The sequence below is a fragment of the Calypte anna genome, chromosome 22 (genome assembly GCF_003957555.1).
Source record: "Calypte anna isolate BGI_N300 chromosome 22, bCalAnn1_v1.p, whole genome shotgun sequence".
Classification (NCBI taxonomy): domain Eukaryota; kingdom Metazoa; phylum Chordata; class Aves; order Apodiformes; family Trochilidae; genus Calypte; species Calypte anna.
This window is the reverse complement of record NC_044267.1, coordinates 896036-921031: the sequence shown is the minus strand read 5'-3', so window position 1 is coordinate 921031 and position 24996 is coordinate 896036. Positions and strand designations below refer to the sequence as shown.

The window sequence follows — 24996 nt, the reverse complement described above, 5'->3', positions numbered from 1 at the left end:
CCAGCTCTGGCACACGGAGCCGGAATCATCCTCGGTGCCAGCGCGGGCAGGGCCAGGCTGGGGACAGGCAGGTCCTCGGGGGGGACAGGGAGGAGAGAGGGAGGAGGGGATGGAGGGGGGGAGATGTAGCATTCCTTCAGCCACGTCCTCCCACGCCCCCATCACCTCGCACGCCCCTTCCTCAGCCCCTCCTGCCACCGCCTGGCCCACCCACCCACCCTCCTCTTCCTCCCCGTGGGGCGTGGGTTTGCGTTTGAGGACACGACGGGGCGGGATGGAAGCGGGGTGCTCTGTGGCTGTGTCTCCCCCCCCTCTCCTTGCCCCCAAAATCGGGGAGGGAGACCTTACCTGCCCGACGGTGCTGGGGAGGGGGCTCTCAGCCCCTGCCCTCCCAGCCCCCCCGCCCGCAGCTCTGCATGGTGCCTCCTTGCCCTCTGCGGCGGGAGGCAGCTGAGAGCTCCCCGGGGCTGCCAGAAAAGCGGCTGCATTCAAACAACAGACATTTAAACAACATAATTATGCTTTTGATACCGGCTGCTAAAAATACAGCCCCGTGTGGGGCGGGGAGCCATGTGTGTGCGGCCTCACATGGCTCCTGCCTGCAGCAGCTGACTGGGACAGCGATGGGGGGAGCCTGGAAAAAGGGGGGGGACACAACACACAAGGGGCAGGGGACCCCCTCTGCGGAGGGGTCAGCCTGCTGGAGGGGGCTGCTCTGCCAGGGATCCCCGAAAGAGCTGGGGGGACAGGGGGTAACCCCTTTGAGAAGGGTGGGAACACCCCCAGTGGTGTGAAATGAGATGGGGAGGGAGTGTGGACACCCCGTCCCCCACCACCACCACCCAGTTGGGGGGCTCAGCTGGGCCCCGGGCCCCTCAGCAGCATGGGGGGTGCGTGGGGGTGCTGAGGGGTGGGAGAGGGGGCTGGGGGAAGCACCCAGTGGGTTCCCAGGGAGGCCAAGCCAGCAGATCCTGTTAATGAGTAACAGCCCCCCCTGCCCTGTGACCGGGGAGGGGACAGAGCCAACCCCCTCACGCCAGGCCACCACAGCCCCGGGCACTGACCTGGGGTGGAACCAAGGCTCTGGGAATGGGCAGTGCCTGTCCCAGGGGCACCAGGAGCCCGGTGTGTGTGTGTGTGTGTGTGTGTGTGTGTGTGTGTGTGCCAGGCATCCCTGGAGGATCACAAGTGTCCCTTGTCCCTCTGTGGTACCTGGTCCCTCCCCTGCCAGCTCCTTGCCAGGGAAATGGGCAGCAGAGCAGGGATGTGGGAAGGAATGTGGGCAGGGATGCAGGGATGTGGGTAGTGGGGCAGGGATGCAGGGATGAAGGCAGGGATGCAGGCAGGGATGTGGGCAGGGATGCAGGGATGCAGGTAGTGGGGCAGGGCTGTCCCAGGAGGGGAGGGGGCAGCCGTGGATGGGGGGTCAGAGCGAGGTGGCTGTCAAGAGGAGGCAGTGACCTGACCCTGGCTCCCACTAATGCCTTCCCAGCAGGGAAGCTGCTTAGGGGGACAGGAGCCGGATGGCTTAGGTGACCTCCTGTGACCCCCAGGGCTGTGCTGCACCCCACTGTCCCGGGGACAGACCCTGCCCTGGGGGTGAGGAAGGGGGATAAGGGAGGGAGGGGACACAGCCTGGCACCCCCTTGCCTGGAGGGGACAAGAGGCAGGAGAGCTCAGGTCAGGCTCTGCTGGGAAGCTGCCAGCCCGGGGAGCTCAGGGCTCTGCTGACTGCATCCTGGCACAGCCCCCAGAGCTGACACAGCCAGGACCAGAGCTGGCACTGGGGATGTGGGGGGTGGGGGTAAGGACGGGCTGCACCACCCCCAACCCCCCCCCAACAGCTCTTGTCCCTTTCCTTGGGTTTGTGCCTCCAGGGAATCCATTTGCCAGGGCAGGGGTTGGGCACCAGGACCTCCAGCTCTGTTTTACAATTCGCTGCTGCTCGTGCCTCAGTTTCCCCTCCCCAAGCTGGCAACCAGAGCTGTCCCCCAAGCAGCCCATGGGCCACGGGGCTGGGGTACCCCCACCCTTGGGGCACCCTCCCACCCAGCCAGGCCCCCCCAGCACCTCTCCAGGGGCAGGCAGTCTCCCCAGGCTGTATCCTTGGAGGAACTGCATTCTCTAAGAGGATTTAGGGGGGGGGATTACAGGCAGCCCCCCAGCCCTTGGCCTGTCCCCACCCAGCCTTCCTTCTCCACTGCTTTAAGTAATCGTCTCTGAGACAGTTTTACGTGGTTAATCCTGCCAACCTCCTCCTAATCTGCTCCCAGACCCCTGCTCACCCCTGGTTGCCTGCCCTGGGGGGGGTGCAGGCAGGGACAGACCCTCTGCCTGCCCTGAGAAGACCCCCCAAACACACCCCCAGAGAAAGAAAGCAGCCAGGGACTAAAAATACAGCTGTCCTGAAGGATGAGGGTGGGAAGGATTGGGAGCAAGGGGATTGATGCCAGGGAGGAGGTCAGCAGGGGACAGGAGAGATCCAAGGGGCAGGAGAGGTGACAGCAGCAGCCTTGTCACCTTGTGCCACCCCATGGAGGCTTTGTACTCTGGGTGGGGGACATTTCTCCAGGGGAAGGAGTAAAGGGAGCTGAGACACCCCCCCTCCCTCCAGAGGGGAGATCTGGGAGCCCCCCAGCAGGGAGAGGCTGAGGACGAGCCAGGGCTGGTGGCCAGAATGGGGACATCTGTCTGGGTGTCCCAGCTGCTGCTGCCACACTGTGGGGGACAAGGCTACAGCAAGGAGGGGTTGAGATGCACCCCAGCACCTCCCTCCTGCACCTCCAATCCTGCTCTGTCCCCCTCCCACAGCCCCACAGCCCCTTCCCCAGGGGTCCCCAGCTGTGGGGCAGGGGACAGGGTTAAGGCACGGGTGACAACTGCTTCTGAAAGTCTGAAATAACATTTATTTCTCCACGTACAAAACTCCCCCCGACCCCTTCTCACAGCGTCTGGGAGGGGGGAGAATGTTAAAAGCTGTGTGGTGCCAGGCAGGGCACAGTCAGGCACGGGGGTGTGGGGGGTGTCAGCCTGCAGTTTTTGGGGGTCCCCAGCCAGGGGCTGTGTCTTTGGCTTCTGCTGGGACAGAGGACATCCCAGCCACGGGAGAGGGGAGGTGGGGTGTAAGGCACAGTGGCAGCAGGAGAAGGTGGGGTGTCCCTCTCTGCAGAGCCTGTAGTGTTCATGGGGTGGGAGGAATGCGGAGGGGGGGTCTGGACCCCCCGGGAGAGGCGCCGGCGCCCACCCACAGCAGCAAGGTCCAGGAGGGGAGAGGGGAGAGCCCCTGGAGCAGGGGGGTGACTGAGCCCCCTCCCCAGTGCAGATGGAGGTGCAGAGAGCTCAGAGAAAAAGTCTTGCATAGTGTCATCCAGGGGGGAGCCCCCTCCCCAGGGCTGGGGGGACGGGGGGCACAAACCCTGGGGTCCCTCCTGCTGCTGCAGCAGCACCGTGGGGTGAAGGCTCCTGGGTGCCCCTCAGCTCTCCTCCTCCTCGGGTGGATCCACTTTCCTCCTGATCCGGCTGCGCAGGAGTCGGGAAGAGCCCTGGGCAGGGGGAGAGATGGGATGGGATGGGATGGGATGGGATGGGATGGGATGGGATGGGATGGGATGGGATGGGATGGGTCAGATCCCCCCCTGAAGCCCCTCGCTGTCACATCACCCCCCCAAAACAACTCGCCTGCCCCATGGCACCTCTTTGCTTGATGTTTTCTTCTTGGCCAGCTGCAGGCTGTGGCTACGGGACAGGGGTCTGCGGGGCAGCACCTCTGAGTCTGACCATAGCTCCTCATCCTCGCTCTCATCCTGCTGGCCCAGGGGGGTGCTGTATGCTGGGGACAACACAAAGGACAAGACAAATTTACCTCCCGGTGTGGAGTTTTTGATCCATTAGTTTTGGGGGGGCTCCATGTTCCTCTTGCCTATCGTCCTGAGTGGGTGTGGGTTGGGGAGAGGGGCACCCAAGGGAGCTGGTGGTGGTGAGCAGGACCTTCCCCTGGGCTCTTAGGCAGCCCTGAGCATCTTGGGGTCAATGGTGTCAGGAGCACCCCTCCTGGCATGGCCTCCCCCCTGGAACCCACCCACACCCACCCCCTTTGTCTGGGGTGTCCCCCTCCCCAGCTCACTCAGCAGATGCCTGGGGTTGCTCTCCTGCTCCTCGAGGTACAGGGGGTCCTGGTAGTGGGTGGGGGTCTGGTCGGGCAGGGAGCGCAGGTCCTGCATGCTGAAACTGCGGAGCCTCCCGGCCAGGACCCCCTGGCTCTGGGGGGAGGACACAAAGAATCATCAGAAATGGGTTTGGGTGGGAAAAGAACCTTGAAAAAAATCACCTGGGTTCAATCCGCTGCCATGGGGCAGGGACACCTCCCTCTCCAGCCCAGCCTGGATGGTTGGATGCCAGGGATGGGGCAGCCACAGCTTCCCTGCAGAACCCATCTCAGTGTCCCACCATCCTCACACCAAAGAATTTCTTCCTAATATCCAACCTCAACCTCCCCTATCCCAGTTTAAATCCATTCCCCTTCATCCCATCCCCCCAGCCACTTGTCCAAAGTCCCTCCCCACTGGAAGCACTGGAAGGTGCTCCAAGGTCTCCTTGGAACCTTCTCTTCTCCTGAACACCCCCAACTCTCAGCCTGCTCCCCAGTATCTCCATGACCCCCTCTGGACTGGATCCTCCTTGCAGTGGGCACCCCAGCTCCAACCAGAGCGGTGCAGAGTGGGAGCCCCAACTCCCCTGAGCCCATTTCACCGAGGACCATGCACCCACAGACCCTTTTGCACCCACGCTGAGGTGACAATTCCCTCCCCAGTTATCCCCAGGGATGTGGAGCAGGCAGCCCCATCCCTCATACCCTGGTGGCAGCCTGGACGGCAGCGGTGGCCGCGATGTTGAGTCCCCTCTTGCCAAAATGCACCATGGTGTGGTAGCTGCGCTCCTTGGCCTGGCTGAGGTAGGTGTCAATCTCCTGCAGAGACAACCAGGGGGCTGCTGGAGCCTCCAGAACCCCCCAACCCAGGCTTTGGGGGGACCCCGAGCCATCCCAGTCCCTACCTTCTCCTTGCGGGACAGCGTGGGGTGGACGAATTTGAGGTAGAGCAGCCGGGCACCCCGGGTGTAGGGGGACAGCAGCCAGATGACAAAAGCCATCTTAACCTCATAGTAGAAAGGAAACCTGCAGGAGAGGGGGAGAAGGTGAGGTTTTTTTGGGGGGAGAGGTCCAAGGGTACCTCCTGCTTCCTTGCAAGGTGCCTCTCATTCTAGCATCCACATTCATGGAGTTGGGACATGTCCCTATGGAGCAGGGACACGTCCCCAAGAGCTTGGAACACATCTTATGGACCAGGGACACATCCCCAAGAGCCAGGGACATGTCCCTATGGAGCAGGGACACATTCCCAAGAGGTTGGAAGACATCTCATGGACCAGGGACATATCCCCAAGAGCCAGGGACGTGTTCCTGTGGAGCAGGGACACATTCCCAAGAGGTTGGAACACGTCTCATGGACCAGGGACACATCCCCAAGAGCCAGGGACATGTCCCTATGGAGCAGGGACACGTCCCCAAGAGCTTGGAACACATCTTATGGACAAGGGACACATCCCCAAGAGCCAGGGACATGTCCCTGTGGAGCAGGGACACGTCCCCAAGAGCTTGGAACACATCTTATGGACCAGGGACACATCCCCAGGAGCCAGGGACATGTTCCTGTGGAGCAGGGACACATCCCCAAGAGGTTGGAACACGTCTCACGGACCAGGGACAAGTTAGGACACATCCCCAAGGAGCATCCCAACATCCCCTGGGACAGGGGACATGTCCCTAGAGGTGACCCCCACACCAGGGGTGGTCAAGGAGAGATTTCAGGTGAGAAATGGAGCTGGGCAGCGTCACCAGGCTCCAACCTTAGGGACAACAGGAGACAGGATGTGTGCTGGGGACATGGGGGTCATGAGGAGCTTTGGGGACACAGTGAGAACCTGGTGTCCAGCCCTGTCCCTCATCCTGTCCCCTCTCCAGGTTGGGAACACTCATTGGCACTTCAGGAGGTGCCACAGCACCAGGAAACGTCCCATCCCTGCGTCCCCATCACCCACCCTGTGTCCCCAACACCCACCCCATGTCCCCATCATCCACCCTGTGTCCCCATCACCCACCCTGTCCCCAACACCCACCCCATGTCCCCACCACCACCCCACGTCCCCATCACCCACCCCATGTCCCCCTCACCCTGTCCCCACCACCACCCCACGTCCCCATCACCCACCCTATGTCCTCATCACCCTGTCCCCACCACCCACCCCATGTCCCTATCACCCACCTCATGTCCCCATCATCCTGTCCTCATCACCCACCCCGTGTCCCCAACACCCACCCCATGTCCCCAACACCCACCCCATGTCTCTGTGAACACCTGGGGCTGCCCCGATCCGGGTGCCCCTGCAGGCAGCTCCCTCCTCACCTCCCCCCACAGCACAGAGACCCCCCCAGCCCCCTCCCAGCCCTCACCAGGAGATGAGCAGATCAGTGAAGGTCTCGATGGCCATGAAGAGGGCAAAGACAATCCAGTACATCATCCACCGGACCTGGGCGGGGGGGAACCAGGAGGGTTGGGACCCAGGGAGCAGGCAGCCCAGGACCCCAACTCATTTATTTATTCCCTGAGAGTTTTGTGGGTGGTTTTTTTTGGTTGTTTTTTCCCTTCCCAGGAGCTTTACTCACATATTCCCGGATGTTTTTGGTCTTCACAGCCTTGTAGGAAGCGTAGGCAGGATAGAGCATCCCGAAGAGCAGCCTGGAAGGGAGTGAGGGGGTGAGGCAGGGGGGCCACCCCGCATAAAGCAGCAGCAGCAGGGACCAGCAGAGCCGCCTGCTCCAGCCCCTCAGCCTCCCCTTCAGCCCCTCCAGCACCATCCTGGCTCCGAAGCCACCAGGAGAAGGGACAACATCATCCCGGGGACACCCAGCCATGGCGCTCCCAAAACTTATCCCTCGGGACCGGCCCGACCTGTCCGGGGGAGGGAAGGGGAGAGGGGGCGGAGGGGGGTGCAGGGCGCAGGCTCCGCTCCCAAGGGAGAGAGGATGAGCCCTGCCCGGGACATATGTCGCTTCCTGATGTCCCCACAGCGAGGTGGCACCCCCCAACACCAGGCTGGGACATGTCCCCAAGAACCAGGGACATGTCCCCAAGAACCAGGGACATGTCGCCAAGAGGGTGGGACACATCCCCCGGACCACGGACACGTCCCCAAGGACCACCCCAAGCAGCCCGGGGACAGGGGACGTGTCCCCAGGGTTGTCCCCTGCACCAGGGGTGACCATGGTGCGCTCCCCCCCCCCTCCATGAGCACACTTGGCCACCAGCCCCCCAGCCCGGCTGGCCACAACGAGGGAACCAAGGGGGGGGAGCGGGTTCGGGGGGTGGGGAGCAAAGCCCCCCCAAACCCCATTGGCCCGCCCACACCCCTGAGCCGGGGGGTGGCAGCAGCCCCGGGACCCATTTTGGGGGGGTGTGGGGGGAAAGGGGCGGGGGTATTTCGTTGCCCCCTATACAAGCGCATCCCGGCTCGCCCACCAGCAGCCTCCCCCAAATTCCTGCACCCCAGGACCCCCCCCACTGAGACACCGGCACAGAGACCCCCGAGGGGGGGCTGCCCCTTAACCAGGGACCCCCGAGGGGGGGGACGGGGCGGGGGGTGACCGTTAAACATGGAGCCTGGGAGAGGGGGGGGGGTTGGCCTTTGGAGGAGGGGGCTGCAGGTTGGGGGGGGGGGGCTGCGGGGGTTGGAGCCTCCACCAGGGATCCCCGGGGACCTCCGCAGCCCCCCCGGGACTTCCCGGGACCCCCCCGGTCCGCACTCACTCGATCAGTCGGCAGAGCACCCGGGACACCATGGTGGGGATGGGTCCGAAGGGCCGGGCAGCCTTGGACCGGCGGTTCCGAGTTGTGTTCCCCCAGGACCCCCCCGTCCCACCGGGACCCCCCAAGTGGACGGAACCGAAGGGAAAAGCTTGAATGGGGGAGCCCGAGTTCTGCGCATGCGCGGAACGGACCCCACCAACCCGTTTAAACGGGCAACGGCTCTTAAAAGGGCAACGACGGCTCCCCCGAGGGACCCACTTCGCGAGTGGGTGGGTGAGGGGGTCGGGGTTTTAGCGCCCTCCGCACCAAAACAGTTGGGTTTATATTTTTATTTAATTTATATATTAATTTTATATATTTAATTTATTATTTAATATATTTTAATTTAAATTTGTATTTTATTTTTATTTTTTTCTATTTATTAATTTTATATTTTGTTATTTTTTTAACTATTAATTTTGTATTTATATACCTAATTATTTACTTCTTATCTGTTAGAAGACAACGCTTCGGGAGAGACCTTATTACAATGCTCCGGTACCTAAAAAGAGGCTGCAGAGCAGACGGGAACTCCCCGATCCCAAGGAGTCCCCGGGACAGCAGAGGGGCAGCGGGCACGGGGAGCTCCGGGGGAGAGTCCGGTTGGACACGAGAGGAAACGATTCCCCCGGTGAGGACAGTCAGGGCTTGGAACGGTAATTCTGGTTTATATTTATATTTTTATGGTTTATATTTTTTATATTTTGTATTTTTATATTTTTATATTTCTTATATTTTTATATTCATATTTTTATATTTTTATTTTTATATTTCTATTTTTTTATATTCTTATATTTATATTCATATATTTGTATTTTTATTTTTATATTTTTATTTTTATATTTTTATTTTTTATATTTTTATATTATTTGTATATTTATATTTCTATATTTATATTTCTATATTTAAATTGTTATATTTTTATTTTTATATTTATATTTTATAATTTACATTTAACATTTTAGATTTTAGATTTTAAATTTTACATTTTATATTCTATATCTTATATTTTTACATTTTGTAGTCTATATTTTATATTATTATATTTTTAATTTAATCTTATATCTTTTTATATTTTTAATTTTTTATAATATTATATTTTTAATTTTTTATCTTTTTATATTTTTAATTTTTTATATTTTTTATATTTTATATTTTATAGATTACTTTTCATACTTTATATTTTTATATTTCTATTTTATATTTTTATATTTATATTTTTATATTCATACTTATTTTATATTTTATATTTTTATACTTTTAATTTTATTTTTCATATTTTTAATTTTTAAATTTTATATATTATATTTTTATGTTTATGTTTTATGCTTTTCTGTTTTTTTTTTTTATATTTTTATGTTTTTAAATTTTTCTATTTTTATTTTTTATTTTTATTCTTATATTTTTATTTGTATATTTTATTTTATATTTTATATTTTTATGGTTTTATGTTTTTATATACTTATATTTTATATTATTTTATATTTTTATTTTTACATTTTTATTTTTTACATTTTATATTTTATATTTATTTTATATTTTCTATTTTTATATTTTATATTTTATATTTTATATTTTATATTTTATTTTTATATTTATATTTATTTTTATTTTATTTTTATTTTTATTTTATTTTTATATTTCCATTTCCATTTCCATTCAGCAGGTTCAGGAGTTCCAGCCCCCTGCCCGATGCCAGAGGCTCCAGTTGGGTTTCCAGGCGGTCTTTTCCGATGCTCGGGGGGGTCCCGGGGTTATTCCCCGCGCCCCGCGGTACTTTGGGGTGCGGGGGGAGCTGAGGGGTGGGAGTTCCGCAGGCTCCGCCCGGGTGTGCCGGCACCGACCGGACCTGTTGGTTCTGCTGCGAAACCCGCACCGGGTGTGAACCGAACCCGCTCGGACCCGCAGCCGAACCGGAGCCAGGGCCCCGCGGAGCACTCGGGGGGGGGGAAAAACCCAAACTGCTTCCCCCCCCCCCCCCCCATTCCCCGAGCAGAGGGGGCTCAGGGTCCTTCCTGGGGGGTGCTCGGTACCCCAGGACACCCCAAACCCCCCACCCAAAGCCTGGAATTCTCGGGGTGCCCCCCCCAACCCCCCCCGGCTTTAAAACCTCCCCTTGGCTGGCAGGGAAACTGAGGCAGGGAAGTGGAGCCCAGCTGTGGGGGGGGGGTCCAGCAGTGGGGGGGGGGTCCAGCTGTGGGGTGAGATCTAGCTGTGGGGGGGTCCAGCTGTGAGGGGGGGATCCAGCTGTGGGGGGAGTGGGATCCAGCTGTGGGGAGGGTGGGATCCAGCTGTGGGGAGGTATCCAGCTGTGGGGTGGGTCCAGCTGTGTGTGGGGGGGTGTCCAGCTGTGGGGTGGGATGCAGCTGTGTGGAGGGTTCCAGCTGTGGGGGGGGGGGGGGGTCCAGCTGTGGGGTGGGATCCAGCTGGGGGAGGTCCAACTGTAGGGGGATCCAGCTGTGGGGTAGGTGGGATCCAGCTGTGTGTGGGGGGGTCCAGCTGTGGGGTGGGATCTAGCTGTGGGGTAGGATGCAGCTGTGTGGAGGGTTCCAGCTGCGTGTGTGGGGGCGTCCAGCTATGGGGTGGGGTCCAGCTGTGGAGGGTTCCAGCTGTGTGTGTGTGGGGGGGGGTCCAGCTGTGGAGGAGACACAGCTGTGGGGGGAGTGGGATCCAGATGTTGGGTGGGATCTAGATGTGGGGGGGTCCAGCTGTTGGGGGGGGGGGTCCAGCTGTGGGGGGTGTCCAGCTGTGGGGGAGGTCCAGCTGTGGGGTGGGATCCAGCTGTGGCGGGCTCCAGCTGTGGGGGGTGTCCAGCTGTGGGGGAGGTCCAGCTGTGGGGTGGGATCCAGCTGTGGGGTGGGATCTAGCTGTGGATGGGGGTCCAGCTGTTGGGGGGGGGTCCAGCTGTGGGGTCCCTCATCCCCCAAAAGAGAGGGATCAGGCTCAGCCCCCCCCAGGGTCCCCACCCCCATCTGTGCCCCGGGGTTCCCGTTCCCTGGGAGCTGATGTTTTAATTAATTTGGGAGCTGATGTTAATTGGAGGGTTTTCCACATCCATATTTACATCCCTGGGGGGCAGGGAGAGGAAAGGTTCTGCAGCTGGGATTCCCTTCCCTGGGGACACAGCTCCTGCACCCCAAAAAAGCCACGGGACAAAAATAAAATAAAATAAAAAATTAAAATTAATTAAAAAAAATTAAAATTAAAATAAAAGCAGGAAGACCCTAAAATAGGGGGATCCCCCCTTCATTCCTAGCCTGGGTGGGGGCTGCACAGGGTGCAGGACAGGGGTGCTGGGTGGGGGGCACAGGGTGAGGTGAGGGGGTGTCCCAGTGTTTATTGTGGGGGGCAAAAACCTGGGGTCCTGCAGGGAGGAGGGGATGGGGAGAAGCCTGAAGAAATGCAAAAGGTTTGGTTTATTTTGGTTTATTTTATTTTATTTTATTTTATTTTATTTTATTTTATTCTATTCTATTTTACTTTATTTTATTTTACTTTATTTTACTTTATTTTACTTTATTTTATTTTGTTTTATTTTATTTTACTTTATTTTACTTTATTTTATTCTATTTTACTTTATTTTTTATTTTACTTTACTTTATTTTATTTTATTTTATTTTACTTTATTTTATTTTACTTTATTTTACTTTATTTTATTCTATTTTACTTTATTTTATTTATTTTATTTTATTTTATTTTACTTTATTTTACTGTATTTTATTTTACTTTATTTTGTTTTATGTTATTTTACTTTATTTTACTTTATTTTATTCTGTTTTACTTTATTTTATTTTACTTTATTTTTTTATTTTACTTTACTTTATTTTACTTTATTTTCTTTTTCCTCACCTAACCCTAAACACCACCCACAGCTTTCTAGAAACCCTGGGCCATATTTCCATCATCCACCCAGGGAGCAAAACAGAACCTTTTTTGCCTCTACTTTGTGACAGCCTCACAGAACTGAAGCAAAACCAACAGTGAAACAAGAGACACTGAGATTCTGTGCTGATTTCCACACTGTCCAGGCACAAAGACTGAGGAGGAAAAAGAAAAAAACCTTTAAATACCCCCAAAAAAAAAAACTTGAGTTAATAGGAGATGCTTTCTTGTTCCAGATTACAAACCAGATTATAAACCAGATTATAAACCAGATTACAAACCAGATTACACACTCCCTGTGTCAGCCTCTTAGCCTGTCAGGGTTTAACAACAACCCCATGGGGAGCTCCAGGCTGGGCACAGAGTGGCAGAAAGGGAGCTGGGATTGCCAGGAAGCTGAAGAGGAGCCAGCAGTGTGCCCAGGTGGCCAAGAAGGCCAATGGCATCCTGGGCTGGCTCAGGAAGAGCGTGGCCAGCAGGTCCAGGGAAGGGATTCTGCCCCTGTGCTCAGCTCTGGGGAGGCCACAGCTTGAGTCCTGTGTCCAGTTCTGGGCCCCTCAGCTCAGGAAGTTCAGGAAGGAGCTTGAGGTGCTGGAGCAGGTGCAGAGAAGAGCAAGGAGGCTGTGAAGGGATCCAGCAGAATTGCTGTGAGGAAGGGCTGAGGGAGCTGGGGGTGTTGAGGCTGGAGAAGAGGAGGCTCAGGGGAGACCTCATCACTCTCTGCAACTCCCTGAAAGGAGGTTGGAGCCAGGTTCAACATTCCAAGTGCCAGGTCCTGAATTTTGGCCACAGCAACCCCATGGGGAGCTCCAGAGTGGCAGAAAGGGACCTGGGAGTTTGGGGTGACAGGAAGGTGACCATGAGCCAGCAGTGTGGCCAAGAATCCCAAGGGCATCCTGGATGAGGAAGAGTGTGGCCAAGAGGTCCAGGGAGGGGATTCTGCCCCTGGTGAGGAGGCCACAGCTTGAGTCCTGTGTCCAGTTCTGGGCCCCTCAGTTTAAGAAGGATGTAGAGGTCCTGGAACAGGTCCAAAGGAGGGCAACCAGGCTGGTGAAGGGACTGGAGCACAGGCCCTATGAGGAGAGGCTGAGAGAGCTGGGGCTGTTCAGCCTGAAGAAGAGGAGGCTCAGGGGAGACCTCATTGCTGTCTACAACTCCCTGAAAGGAGGCTGTAGCCAGGTGGGAACTGGACTCTTTTCACAGACGACCTTCAACAAGACAAGAGGACACAGTCTTAAGTTGTGCCAGGGGAGGTTTAGGTTAGATATTAGAAAGAATTTCTTCACGGAGAGGGTGATCAGGCTATGGAATGGACTGCCCGGTGAGGTGGTAGATTCTCCATCCCTGGAGACATTTAAAAAAAGACTGGATGTGGCACTCAGTGCCATGGTCTAGCAACTGCTCCGGTGGGTCAAGGGTTGGACTAGATGATCTCTGAGGTCCCTTCCAACCCGGCTAATTCTATGATTCTATGATTCTATGATTCTAACACTGTCCCAGCCATTAAACCAAGTGACAGACGCTCTCTATTCATCTCTCTCTCCTCCTTGATAAAGAAAGGAGAGAGAATAAGGGAGAGAGACTGATGGGTTGGGAACTAAACTACACAACTTTAATGAAACAGGAATGAGAAATAGGAGAAATTACTAAATATATACAAATTACAGGAAAATGGATCCCATGTTCCTCCCCCTTTTCCCCCAGTAACTCTCAGGTCACCCCCGAGGCTGCAGGGCAGCTCTGGGAAAGTCCAGGCTGGACTCCTGGAGTCGGCAGCAGTTGGGAACTGGAGGCAGGAACACACAGATATGGGCTGGGATGGATCAGGAGCACAGGCAGAGGAAGGGATGGAATCCTCCCAGGATGCTGGGTGAAGGAAGGGAAGCAGGAAATCAGGAAATCTGGAAATCCAGAAATCTAGAAGTCTGGCTTGACCCTCGTGATGCCTCAAATTTATACTGAGTGTGACGTGTATGGGATGGAATCCTCTGTTTGGTCAGTTCTGGCATCTCTCTTGTCTGTTCCTCCCCAAAGCAGGGCTCAGGTGGGACCTCTTTATCCTCCTGGAGGGTAAAAGTTTCCCTCAGAGCTGAGCAGTGTCCTTGGCTCTGCACACCAGTCTCTAGCAGTAACTCTAAACATCAAGTGTTATCAGTCCTAGAAGCACACACTGTCTGAGGAACTTGCTGTTCATTTCAGCAAGTGCAACTACTTACAAGAGACTGAGCTAAAAGCAAAAGTACAAGACAGAAAATCCCCTTTATTCTGGCCCAAACCAGGACATAGCCATAAAGGGGATGAATTTTTGGTAATTTCTTTTTCCTCCTGGAAACAGTGGAAGGAGGGGAAAAAACCCCCAATTTTAGTGCCATTTTGCAGTTCCTGAGGGGAGGTCACTGCCCTTGTGCCCTGCCCCTGAGAGAGATGGGCACAGCCCGGCACAGCCCCTGCTCCACCTGCAGGCAGAAGGTGCTGGGGGAAGAGCCCCCCCTGGGAGCCAAAACTCAAGGAGGTGGTGGCACAGCCTCAGCAGCAAGGACACAGTGGTTATGACCAGTCCAGGTTTTATTTTTATTATTATTATTATTATTATTATTATTATTATTATTATTATTGTTATTGTTATTATTATTATATTATTCCCAACAGAAGGTGCTGGGAGAAGAAGCCCCTCCCTGGGATCCATCACTCAAGGAGGTGGTGGCACAGCCTCAAGAACAAGGACACAGTGGTTATGTCCAGTCCAGGTTTTGGGGTTTTCTAATTATTCTTCTTCTTATTATTATTATTACTATTACTACTATTATTATTTTATTATTCTTATTCCTAACAGAAGCCCCCCCTGTGATCCATCACTCAAGGAGGTGGTGGCACAGCCTCAACAGCAAGGACACAGTGGTTATGTCCAGTCCAGGTTTTGGGGTTTTTTAATTATTCTTCTTCTTATTATTATTATTACTATTACTACTATTATTACTATTATTATTTTATTATTCTTATTCCTAACAGAAGCCCCCCCTGTGATCCATCACTCAAGGAGGTGGTGGCACAGCCTCAACAGCAAGGACACAGTGGTTATGTCCAGTCCAGGTTTGTTTTTTTATATTATTAATATTAATAGTAGTAGTAGTAGTAGTAGTAGTAGTGTTATTATTATTATATTCCCAACAGAAGGTGCTGGGAGAAGAAGCCTCCCCTGGGAGCCCCCATCACTCAAGGAGGTGGTGGCACAGCCTCAAGAACAAGGACACAGTGGTTATGTCCAGTCCAGGTTTGTTTTGATATTATTATTATTATTATTATTATTATTATTATTATTATTATTATTATTATTATTATTATTATTTTGTTATTCTTATTCCCAACAGAAGTTGCTGGGAGAAGAAGCCCCCCCTGGGATCCATCACTCAAGGAAGTGGTGGCACAGCCTCAATGACAAGGACACAGTGGTTATGTCAAGTCCAGGTTTGTTTTTTTTATATTATTAATATTAATAGTAGTAGTATTAGTAGTAGTAGTGTTAGTATTATTATATTCCCAACAGAAGGTGCTGGGAGAAGAAGCCCCCCCCAGGATCCATCACTCAAGGAAGTGGTGGCACAGCCTCAATGACAAGGACACAGTGGTTATGTCAAGTCCAGGTTTGTTTTTTTTATATTATTAATATTAATAGTAGTAGTATTAGTAGTAGTAGTGTTAGTATTATTATATTCCCAACAGAAGGTGCTGGGAGAAGAAGCCCCCCCCAGGATCCATCACTCAAGGAGGTGGTGGCACAGCCTCAAGAACAAGGACACAGTGGTTATGTCCAGTCCAGGTTTGGTTTTATTTTATTATTATTAATAATAATAATAATGATATTAACACTAGTTTTAATATTAATATCAATATTAATATTATTATTCCCAATAGAAGATGCTGGGATAAGAAGCCCCCCCAGGATCCATCACTCAAGGAGGTGGTGGCACAGCCTCAACGACAAGGACACAGTGGTTATGTTCAGTCCAGGTTTTGGGGTTTTATTATTATTATTATTATTATTATTACTATTACTATTATTATTATTTTATTATTCTTATTCCTAACAGAAGCCCCCCCTGGGATCCATCACTCAAGGAGGTGGTGGCACAGCCTCAAGAACAAGGACACAGTGGTTATGTCCAGTCCAGGTTTGGTTGTTTATTATTATTATTATTATTATTATTATTATTATTATTATTATTATTATTATTGCCAAGGACCACAGCACTCCCAGCAAGCTGGGGGCAGGGCAGGTGTCTGTGTGGTTGGTACCTCCTCTCCCATGGAGTCAGTGGGTGCAGCTCTGTCCATCTCCTGCTGCTTTGGGGCATCTCTGGGAGGGTTCAGTACCTCCTGGGCTTGTTGCTGACTGAAGGAGCGAGGGTGGTGCTGAGTTCCTGCTTCCTGGGCTGGTCTTGGGGTGGATCTGCTGCCTGTGCTCAAGTTTGTACCCAAGAGCATCCACCCAGGAGCAGGTTGTGTTGTTGATTTACAGCACCTGAGACTGACACGTGGGCTGCAATCCAAACTGCTTTTTATTTTTTTTTTTTTTTTTTATTTGTTTCCCCACAAAACTGGAAAACAAGGTTTAAAATAAATGCTTTGAAGTTGTCCTGGTCAGATTTAAACTCCAAGCACCTCAGTGACCAGCGTTGCAAAGTGAATAAATAACCTGACACTGGGGGTCTGTAGAGGAAAAATAAATTAGAGCTGCTCCACTGGCAGGGAGAGGGGAATAAACCTGGAGGTGCAGTTCTACGTTTGCCATTTCAGGGGAAGGAAGGGAATAAAATTAAAGGTTAAAATTGGAGGTTAAAATTAGAGGTTAAGTTCTCCATTGGCCACACTGAGCACACGTTGGTTTTCTGAGTCCAGTGTTCAGGACTTCTGATACCTAACTAGGTATCTGATTAAGCCAAGGCCTTTACTAGTACACTCTACTAGTTAATTAAGCTTATTCATTTGAACTAATTGGGTTGCAGGTGCTGGGCTGGCTCTGCACAGACTCAGTGCAGCCAGTGTAGGATTTAACCTCAGTTTTTTAAGTCCTGCATCCATACAATAAACATGTATGGACCCCTGCAGCGTCTCAACTAATTAGTTCAAATGAATAAAAGTTAAAAACATTAATTAATAAATAATCTGGAGTCTGTTAGTGAGGTCACTGCATGTGCTCAGTGTGGCCAACGTGGGACTTAACCTCAAACTCTTCCATCCTGCATCCGCACAACGAGCACGTGCTGGCCCCTAACTAATTAATTCCAAGGAACAGAGCGACGTTAATTAGTGGTGCTGACTAGGAGAAGGTCCTGGCTGTGCCTGACTCACCCCAGGACAAGATCCCCTGCAGGGAGCATTGGTGACCCCAGTGTCTGTGCTGTCAGCAGCTCCGAGCCACCGGCCCTGCCAGGCGCTCCCGCAGGTGGTTGGCGAAGTCAACTTGTGTCTGGGAGAGGACCTGGTTGATGATGCTCTTTGGCAGCCAGCCCTGGGGAGAGGAACAGAGGTGGCCTGTGAGTGGAACTTGCCTGGAACACAGCTCCTGTGAAGCTCTCTGCCTGCAGACCTCACCTTCAGGTCGATGCTGAGCAGCCAGGTGAGCTTGGTCTGAGCGGGGCTGCCGGCCAGAGGGCGCAGGACCATGCAGGTGGGACCATTCTCAGCTCTGGGAGAGAGAGGAGAAGGACACGTGCTAGAGAGCAACATTTGAGCTTCAAAAATCATAGAATCCTAGAATGGGCTGGGTTGGAAGGGAGCTCAGAGCTCATCAAGTCCAACCCTTGATCCACTCCCCCCGTGGTTCCCAGCCCATGGCACTCAGTGCCACATCCAGGCTCTTTGGAAAGATCTCCAGACACGGAGAATCCACTCCTTCCCTGGGCAGCCCATTCCAATGCCTGATCACCCTCTCCAGAAAGAAATTCTTTTGAATCTCCAACCTAAACCTCCCCTGGCACAACTTGAGACCCTTTGTGCCCTCTTGTCTTGCTGAGAGTTGCCTGGGAAAAGAGCCCAACCCCCCCCTGGCTCCAACCTCCTTTCAGGGAGTTGCAGAGAGTGATGAGGTCTCCCCTGAGCCTCCTCTTCTCCAGCCTCAACACCCCCAGCTCCCTCAGCCCTTCCTCACAGCAATTCTGCTGGATCCCTTCACAGCCTCCTTGCTCTTCTCTGCACCTGCTCCAGCACCTCAAGCTCCTTCCTGAACTTCCTGAGGGGCCCAGAACTGGACACAGGACTCGAGGTGAAGTTCCTGAGCCATTAACCAAACCCCAGAGCTCAGAAATTAAAGCCATGCTCAAAAAACTGCACGTCCAGAATCACAGAAGTGTCAGGGTTGGAAGGGACCTTTAAGCTCACCCAGTTCCACCCCCCTGCCATGGGCAGGGACACCTCCCACCAGCTCAGGATGCTCAGAGCCCTGTCCCTTCAAAACTTCCAGGGATGGATGGGGCTTCCAACCTCTCTCTGGGCAACCTGTGCCAAGGTCTCAGCACCCTCATGGGGAAGAACTTCCTAACATCCAATCTCCATCTCCCCTCCTCTAGTTTGAATCCATTCCCCCATGTCCTACCCCTGTCTGACAGCCTAAAAAGTCCCTCCCCACCTTTCTTGTAGGCAAAGGGCTTCCTTAGCAGTCAATCCAATCCTCATCACTCAGAGCTCAAAAATCACAGCCATGCTCAAACAAAAACTGTGAATTCAGGGCTTCCCCAGCAGCTACCTGAGGCAAACCTAAGCAGAGCCCATCCTAAAAGCTTGCTTGGGAATCCAAGTCCTTCCAGGCCCTGGAAGTGCATGCAGAAAGTGTTTTACCTTATAAACCCTTCCTGCTCAGGCATTGCTCCATATTTCGTGGCCATGCCAGCCAGGACACAGGTGGATCCACGTCTCTTGGAGCAGCGGACGCTCACAAAGTCCCGGGGTCCAACGATGTTCCCAGGGGTAGCAGCAGCTTTCTCGTGGGTGATCACTGTGTCCTTTCCAATCTTCTGGAGGATCTGGGCAGTTCAGAATTAAAAGGTTAATTTGGAGCACTTAACTGCAAACACAGCTAAAAAAAAAAACAAAACCAAAGGTTCCAATACATGCTCCTAGTGTTTAGAGGGATTAAACTGCAAATATCTGCTTCACCCCACAATGCAGAGCATCAGTTTGCAGCTCCTGGGTAGGGGAAGGTTTTTCTCTTATTCCAGACAAGCTGAGGCACAGCAAAATGTTCATCCCTGCACACTGGGCACTGCACTATTTCTCCTCCAGTACCAGCACAAATTGAACAACAGACCTGGCCAGCTACTTTGCAGCATTTATTATTGCCAGGAAGCTGAAGAGGAGGCAGCAGTGTGCCCAGGTGGCCAAGAATTCCAAGGGCATCCTGGGCTGGCTCAGGAAGAGCGTGGCCAGCAGGTCCAGGGAAGGGATTCTGCCCCTGTGCTCAGCTCTGGGGAGGCCACAGCTTGAGTCCTGTGTCCAGTTCTGGGCCCCTCAGGAAGTTCAGGAAGGAGCTTGAGGTGCTGGAGCAGGTGCAGAGAAGAGCAAGGAGGCTGTGAAGGGATCCAGCAGAATTGCTGTGAGGAAGGGCTGAGGGAGCTGGGGGTGTTGAGGCTGGAGAAGAGGAGGCTCAGGGGAGACCTCATCACTCTCTGCAACTCCCTGAAAGGAGGTTGGAGCCAGGGGGGGTTGGGCTCTTTTCCCAGGCAACTCTCAGCAAGACAAGAGGGCAGGGTCTCAAGTTGTGCCAGGGGAGGTTTAGGTTGGAGATTGGAAAGAATTTCTTTCTGGAGAGGGTGATCAGGCATTGGAATGGGCTGCCCAGGGAAGGAGTGGATTCTCCGTGTCTGGAGATCTTTCCAAAGAGCCTGGATGTGGCACTGAGTGCCATGGGCTGGGAACCACGGGGGGAGTGGATCAAGGGTTGGACTTGATGAGCTCTGAGCTCCCTTCCAACCCAGCCACTTCTAGGATTCTATGATTTCTGAGAGAGCCAGAGGCAGACAAGCTGCTCTAGACTCAGTTCTATTGCAGAGCAAACTCTGAGTCTGCAGCAGGGAGAGGCCAGGATGAAATCTGTCTCCTCCATTCCCAAAGAACAGGTGAGGAAATCCCTGTGATGGATTCTTTGCTCCAACACCAGGTATCTGTGTGTGTGTGTCCTACCTTGACCTCTTTGACGCTGGGATTCCAGTCTCCCATTTGCTCCATCTTGTCCACCAGCTCCCCATACACCCTGTCCAGGGGCTGGTCCACCACCACCTCCAGCCGGAACACCTTCCCCACATCTGGGAGCACCTTGCTCAGCACTTTGTCCCCGTTATTCTGGAGAGGGGAAGGAAGGGCAGGGTTAACACCACGGAGCTTTACTGGAGGTCTGTGTCAGCTCGCTGCACAGCACAGCACCCACCACCACTGTCTCTGTCTTCCAGCCCTCCCGGTCCTCGAGGATGCTGAGAGATTTCTGGAGGGCTTCCTCCCCTTGCTTGATGTAGGACATTTCCATCTCACTGAAGGGCTTCTCCTCCAGCCTGGAGCCTGCAGAGGAGGAGAACAAAGCAGGAGTGGGATTAAGGACAGGGCACAACCCTAACGCACCCGAACGCCAGGAGAGCTTTACCCACATCAAACACACTTCTCCAGGGGATGGGGAAGTCAGGTCCAGCCCCACCACTGCCACCCTTAGTCCAGCAAACACAGAGGTGACCCTCGAGCAGATCTCCCCCTGAAGTCACTTACTGAGCAGGGAGCTTCTCCTGCGGACCTGGTGGATCCAGGTGCTGGGTCCGGTGCTGTGGCAGGCGAGTCTGCTCAGCTCCTGGCTGATGGCCACAGCAGCTTGTCTTCTCAGACCTGGGGAAGGAGAACGTGTCACCCACCACCTCCACGGGGTGTCAGGGACTTCGCTGTTTTGTCTTTTTTTTTCCAGTTTAACCACACAAAACTCCTTGCTTGCCTCCTTTTACCTGATCCTAGCACCGAGGTCCCTAAAGCACAGGGATCAGCTGCCTGTCACTGTGCTGGGACAGAAGCTGCCCCCCGAAAAAAACTCCTCCAGGGAGCAGACAACAGTCAGAAAACCCCCGAGGAGCAACCCCATGGGTGCTGGGGAAGGGTGGTGGGCAAGGGGAGCAGAAGAACACAACCCCCAATCACCTCTAGCTACAGAAAAGGCAGAAAAGTGGGAAACGCTAAAAGAGAAAACCCAAGAAGCCCCTTGGTTGGGGAGAGCATCCCCGGGATGGGTGGGGAGGTTGTCCCTGTCCCTGTCCCCTCACCCGTCATGTTGCGGAGGTGCCGGTAGGAGATGGCAGCGCAGAGCTTGGAGGTGGCGGGCAGCATCGCGGCGGAGCCCGGGCGGTCCCTGCGCCAGGAGCGGTTCTGCGGAGCTCCGCGGGGAGCCCGCCCTTAAGTACGGGGCCTGAAGGATGCGGGTTCGTCAGCCGGGAGATAAGAACCGACAGGCGGGGAGGGGCCAAGGCCAGACCGGGCTCCGAGCGCATCTGTCGGGGCGGGGGGGTCCCTGCCAGCCCGGGGGGACACGGGCAGAGAGGGCAGGGGACCGAGGGACAGCCCCCCACCCCGCTAACAGAGGGGGGCTGCGGGTGATCCATGTGCCAGGGAACGAACCCGGCACAGAGGGACTCGGGGTCCACGGCACGGAGGAGTTGGGGGTAATGATGGGCAACAACCAGTTCTGGTATGGGAGAGGGGGGGGCAGCAGCACATAACCAGTTCTGATAAGGGATAAGGGTGGGCAACAGCAAATAACCAGTTCTGGTATCTGAGAGGGGTGGAGAGCAGCAGATAACCAGTTCTGGTATGGGAGGGGGGGGGGGCAGCAAATAACCAGTTCTGGTATGGGAGAGGAGTGGGCAGCAGATAACCAGTTCTGATAAGGGATACTGACAGGTAAAAATGGGTAGCAAGAGGTAACCACAGCCCCCACCATCTCCCAGCACAACCAGGCAGAATAATCCGGGGCCAGGCTCAGCCCAAACCCCCCCCCAACACCAGACAAGATCCAAAGATAAGCTCTGCCCACCCACCCTGGGAGGATCAGAGCCTGGGGCAGAGCCCTCACTCTGCTCACACAATAAACCCCCAGTGCACAACCCCTCAGGGCAGAGCAGGACCCCCCCGCCCCCCTAAACACCCATGGGACCCATGGGCAGCTTAACCCCACCCAGAGGGTGGGCAGGGGTGTCTGAGCCCCCCCCTCACACAGCCATTCCTCCAGCCCATGCCATACCCTTTACACCCAGCTTAAAGCCCCTGCACCCCCCAGGGCTTGGAGCAAGAAGCAGCCCCCCCAAACCTCCCCCAGGGGCTGATGGTGGTGGTGGGACAGAGGGGAGCCGTGATGGGACACGAGGGAGCAGTGATGGAACTTGGGGGTCAGTGGGGGGACACACATGGGAGAGCACTGGTGGGACATGGGGGAGATGTGGTGGGACATGGGGGAGCAGTGGGGACACACACACAGGGGAGCAGTGATGGGACAGGGGGGAGCAGAGATGGGACACAGGGGAGCAGTGATGGGACATGGGGGGGCAGTGGGGGGACACAGGGGAGATGTGGTGGAACATGGGGGGCAGTGATGGAACATGGGGGGGCAGTGGGGGGACACAGGGGAGATGTGGTGGAACATGGGGGAGCAGTGGTGGGAGAGGGGAGAGCAGTGGGGGGACAAATGGGACAGCAGTGGGGAGACACACGGCGGAGCAGTGGGGGGACATGGGGAAGCAGTGGGGGGACAAATGGGGGAGCACGGGGAGGACATACACGGGGGAGCAGTGATGGGACATGGTGGAGCTGTGGTGGGACAGGGAGGAGCAGTGATGGGACATGGGGGAGCAGTGGGGGGACACACATGGGGGAGCAGTGATGGGACACGGGGGAGCTGTGGGGGGACATGGGGGAACAGTGATGGGACATGGGGGAGTAGTGGTGGGACACACATGGGCGAGCTGTGGGGGGACATACACAGGGGAGCAGTGATGGGACACACACGGGGGAGCAGTGATGGGACATGGGGGAGCTGTGGTGGGACAGGGGGGAGCAGTGGTGGGACAAGGAGGAGCAGTGGGGGGACATGGGGGAGCTGTGGTGGGACATGGAGGAGCAGTGGGGGGACAGGGGGGACCAGTGGTGGGACATGGGGGAGCAGTGGGGGGGACACACATGGGGGAGCAGTGATGGGACACGGGGGAGCAGTGATGGGACATGGGGGAGCTGTGGTGGGACATGGAGGAGCTGTGGGGGGACAGGGGGGACCAGTGGTGGGACAGGGGGGAGCAGTGATAAGGCTCAAGGATGAAATGACATTTCTGGGATGAGTTACGGCCCCGCTCCCAGGAGCCCGTGAATCACCAGCTGCTTCCTTTGACGTCAGCCCCGCTCCTCCTGCAGGGAACATGACCTTCCTCCCTGTTGTTGCAACAACTTGGCCAAGGGAGAGGTCAGCTCCACCAGCAGCTCAGCCCTGGGGAGCCCCTCACCTCCCCCCCGAGACCCCCGAGAGACCATTTGGGTTTTTCTCACCATCCAGGGATGGTTCTGCTGCTCCTGGGGGGGCTTTTCCGAGGCTGGGGCTGCTTCTCTCCATCACACCAAGAGGAAACTTCCCGGAGACACCTGGAATTCCCACTCCAGAGGAGACATCTCCAGCTCGTGGGCCAGCAGACGGAGGTGCTGGTGGGACCATGGGGCACCCGGCAGCTCTGCCATCTCCTTCCTGAACCTTTGCTGGGAAATTTCAGCTGGGCAATGGGTGCTGCAGCTCCCTCCCCATGTGATTCCCGGGACCCCAGGGATGGGCTTCATCAACACCTGCACCTGGGGGGAGAATATGAAATTCCAGATTTCCTGGAGCTCCCAACACCAAGCAACAAATCCGTGGTACCTGGGGAGACCCCCTCAGCATGGGGGTCCCCACAGCCCCCCTGCCCGGGGAACAGAGCAGCCAGAGCCCCGGCTGGGATCCAGGCTGGGATCCAGGCAGTTGTTATCCCAGAGGGAGCAGCTGGTGCTGGGCACAAGGTCTCAGCACAAGGACATTGGTGAGAAGAAGCAAAACAGCCCCAGGGCAGAGCTGGGGGATGGGGGACTGAGCCCCTCTGTGCCCCTCAGAAGGGACATAGGGACAGTCACACCCTGTAGGATGCTGCACCAAAAAAGCCCCCAGGACCCTCAGGAGGGTTTGATTAATTGGGGACCCCCCACCCTGAACCCTCACCAGCTCCTGATGTGACCTCAGCATCTCCTCAGGGGGTCCCTCGGGGTCCCTCGCTGTCACCAGGGATGTGCCCACCGAGCTGGAGGAGAGGGGACAGCAGCTCTGGGATGGGAGCAGCAGAGGGGTGGCCCCAGGGATGGGTCTGGGGTCTCAGCACTTACCTCAGGCAGAGGGCAGGAGGGGACACAGCAGATCCGGACAGTGGAGCCCCCCCAAGCTGGGGGTGCTGGGGGGATGTGTGGTCCCCCCTGCCAGGAATGCACCACATCCCCCCCCAGGGATGGGCACCCAGCACCCTCCCACCCACATCCCATGGGGTGCAAGGGGGAGAGAATATGCTGGGGGAGGCAAAACAGGCAAAAAAATCTCCCCCTCCCCCCAAAAAACAAAACTCCCCCCACACCTCCACGTCAAGTCACCAGGCAGCTCCATTGGCAGCTTTTTAGCTTAAAAATGTACATCCAGGTGCCCGACGTACAAATACTGACAACTGTTCACAAATGTACAAAAACTGAGTCAAATGTAAACCAGAGGCATTGGAAGCAGAGATTCACAGGGGCCACCAGCACCGGAGGGGTCTAGGGGGGGGTCCAGACACCTGCAGCACGATCCCCCCAGCCCCCTGCACACCCACCCCCCCATTGCAGCCCCTCACAAACACTGTGCCCCCAGCACCAGCCCCCCAAAACTGCCCTGAGCTGTCCTGAGGGGCAGAGGGGAACCCCCCTACCTTTCCTCCCCCTCCCCCCATCCCGCCTCAGCCATTTTGGAAAAAATTCCCTTTTCTGAGCCCAAATCACCTCGTGCTGGCTGGAGCAAGAGGGGAGAGGCTGTGTACCCCCTCGGTGGGGGGCTCTGTTGGGGTGGCCTCATCCCTCCCCCCGTGAAGACCCCGCAGTGGGATCAGGGGGTCGGGACACCCCCACTCCAAGGCTGCTTTTGTTTCTATTTGGAGAGCAGAGATAA

At 54.5% G+C, this 24996-nt stretch overlaps 2 protein-coding genes across 4 annotated transcripts; both read right to left on the bottom strand.

The window, feature by feature from the left end:
- Window positions 1-2886: 2886 nt before the first annotated feature.
- Window positions 2887-8027, bottom strand: LOC103535392 (receptor expression-enhancing protein 4). Its single transcript, XM_030464055.1, has 8 exons — window positions 7863-8027; window positions 6722-6794; window positions 6509-6585; window positions 5053-5173; window positions 4853-4966; window positions 4124-4259; window positions 3693-3829; window positions 2887-3542 (listed from the first exon to the last, which is right to left on the bottom strand). The coding sequence occupies exons 1-8, from the start codon at window positions 7892-7894 to the stop codon at window positions 3474-3476; spliced, it is 759 nt and encodes a 252-aa protein (XP_030319915.1). The 5' UTR covers window positions 7895-8027; the 3' UTR covers window positions 2887-3473.
- An 8358-nt stretch (window positions 8028-16385) lies between these two features.
- Window positions 16386-24265, bottom strand: LOC115599543 (steroidogenic acute regulatory protein, mitochondrial). 3 transcript variants are annotated; one of them, XM_030464049.1, is made up of 9 exons: window positions 24192-24265; window positions 24031-24109; window positions 23337-23630; window positions 20532-20645; window positions 20203-20330; window positions 19959-20117; window positions 18618-18802; window positions 17376-17469; window positions 16386-17292 (listed from the first exon to the last, which is right to left on the bottom strand). In XM_030464049.1, exons 3-9 carry the CDS (start codon window positions 23497-23499, stop codon window positions 17185-17187), a joined length of 951 nt encoding a protein of 316 aa, XP_030319909.1. In that variant the 5' UTR covers window positions 23500-23630; window positions 24031-24109; window positions 24192-24265; the 3' UTR covers window positions 16386-17184. The 3 variants fall into 3 exon arrangements, with proteins under 3 accessions (XP_030319909.1, XP_030319910.1, XP_030319912.1); XM_030464050.1 differs by having other exon boundaries at window positions 24031-24245; XM_030464052.1 differs by lacking the exons at window positions 24031-24109; window positions 24192-24265 and adding an exon at window positions 21071-21213 and having other exon boundaries at window positions 23337-23420.
- Window positions 24266-24996: the final 731 nt, after the last annotated feature.

What these genes read in the sequence shown, in the direction of transcription:
- LOC103535392 (XM_030464055.1), bottom strand. Translation starts at nt 7,894, where the DNA reads ATGGTGTCCCGGGTGCTCTGCCGACTGATCGA. An exon ending in GTGCTCTGCCGACTGATCGA is followed by an intron (nt 6,795 to 7,862) that starts GTGAGTGCGGAC and finishes ACTCCCTTCCAG; the next exon opens with GCTGCTCTTCGGGATGCTCT. An exon ending in CAACCCCAGGCATCTGCTGA is followed by an intron (nt 3,830 to 4,123) that starts GTGAGCTGGGGA and finishes TGTTGTCCCCAG; the next exon opens with CATACAGCACCCCCCTGGGC.
- LOC115599543 (XM_030464049.1), bottom strand. Translation starts at nt 23,499, where the DNA reads ATGGTCCCACCAGCACCTCCGTCTGCTGGCCCACGAGCTGGAGATGTC. An exon ending in GGAAGACAGAGACAGTGGTG is followed by an intron (nt 20,118 to 20,202) that starts GTGGGTGCTGTG and finishes TCCCCTCTCCAG; the next exon opens with AATAACGGGGACAAAGTGCT. An exon ending in TGCTCAGCATCGACCTGAAG is followed by an intron (nt 17,293 to 17,375) that starts GTGAGGTCTGCA and finishes TCCTCTCCCCAG; the next exon opens with GGCTGGCTGCCAAAGAGCAT.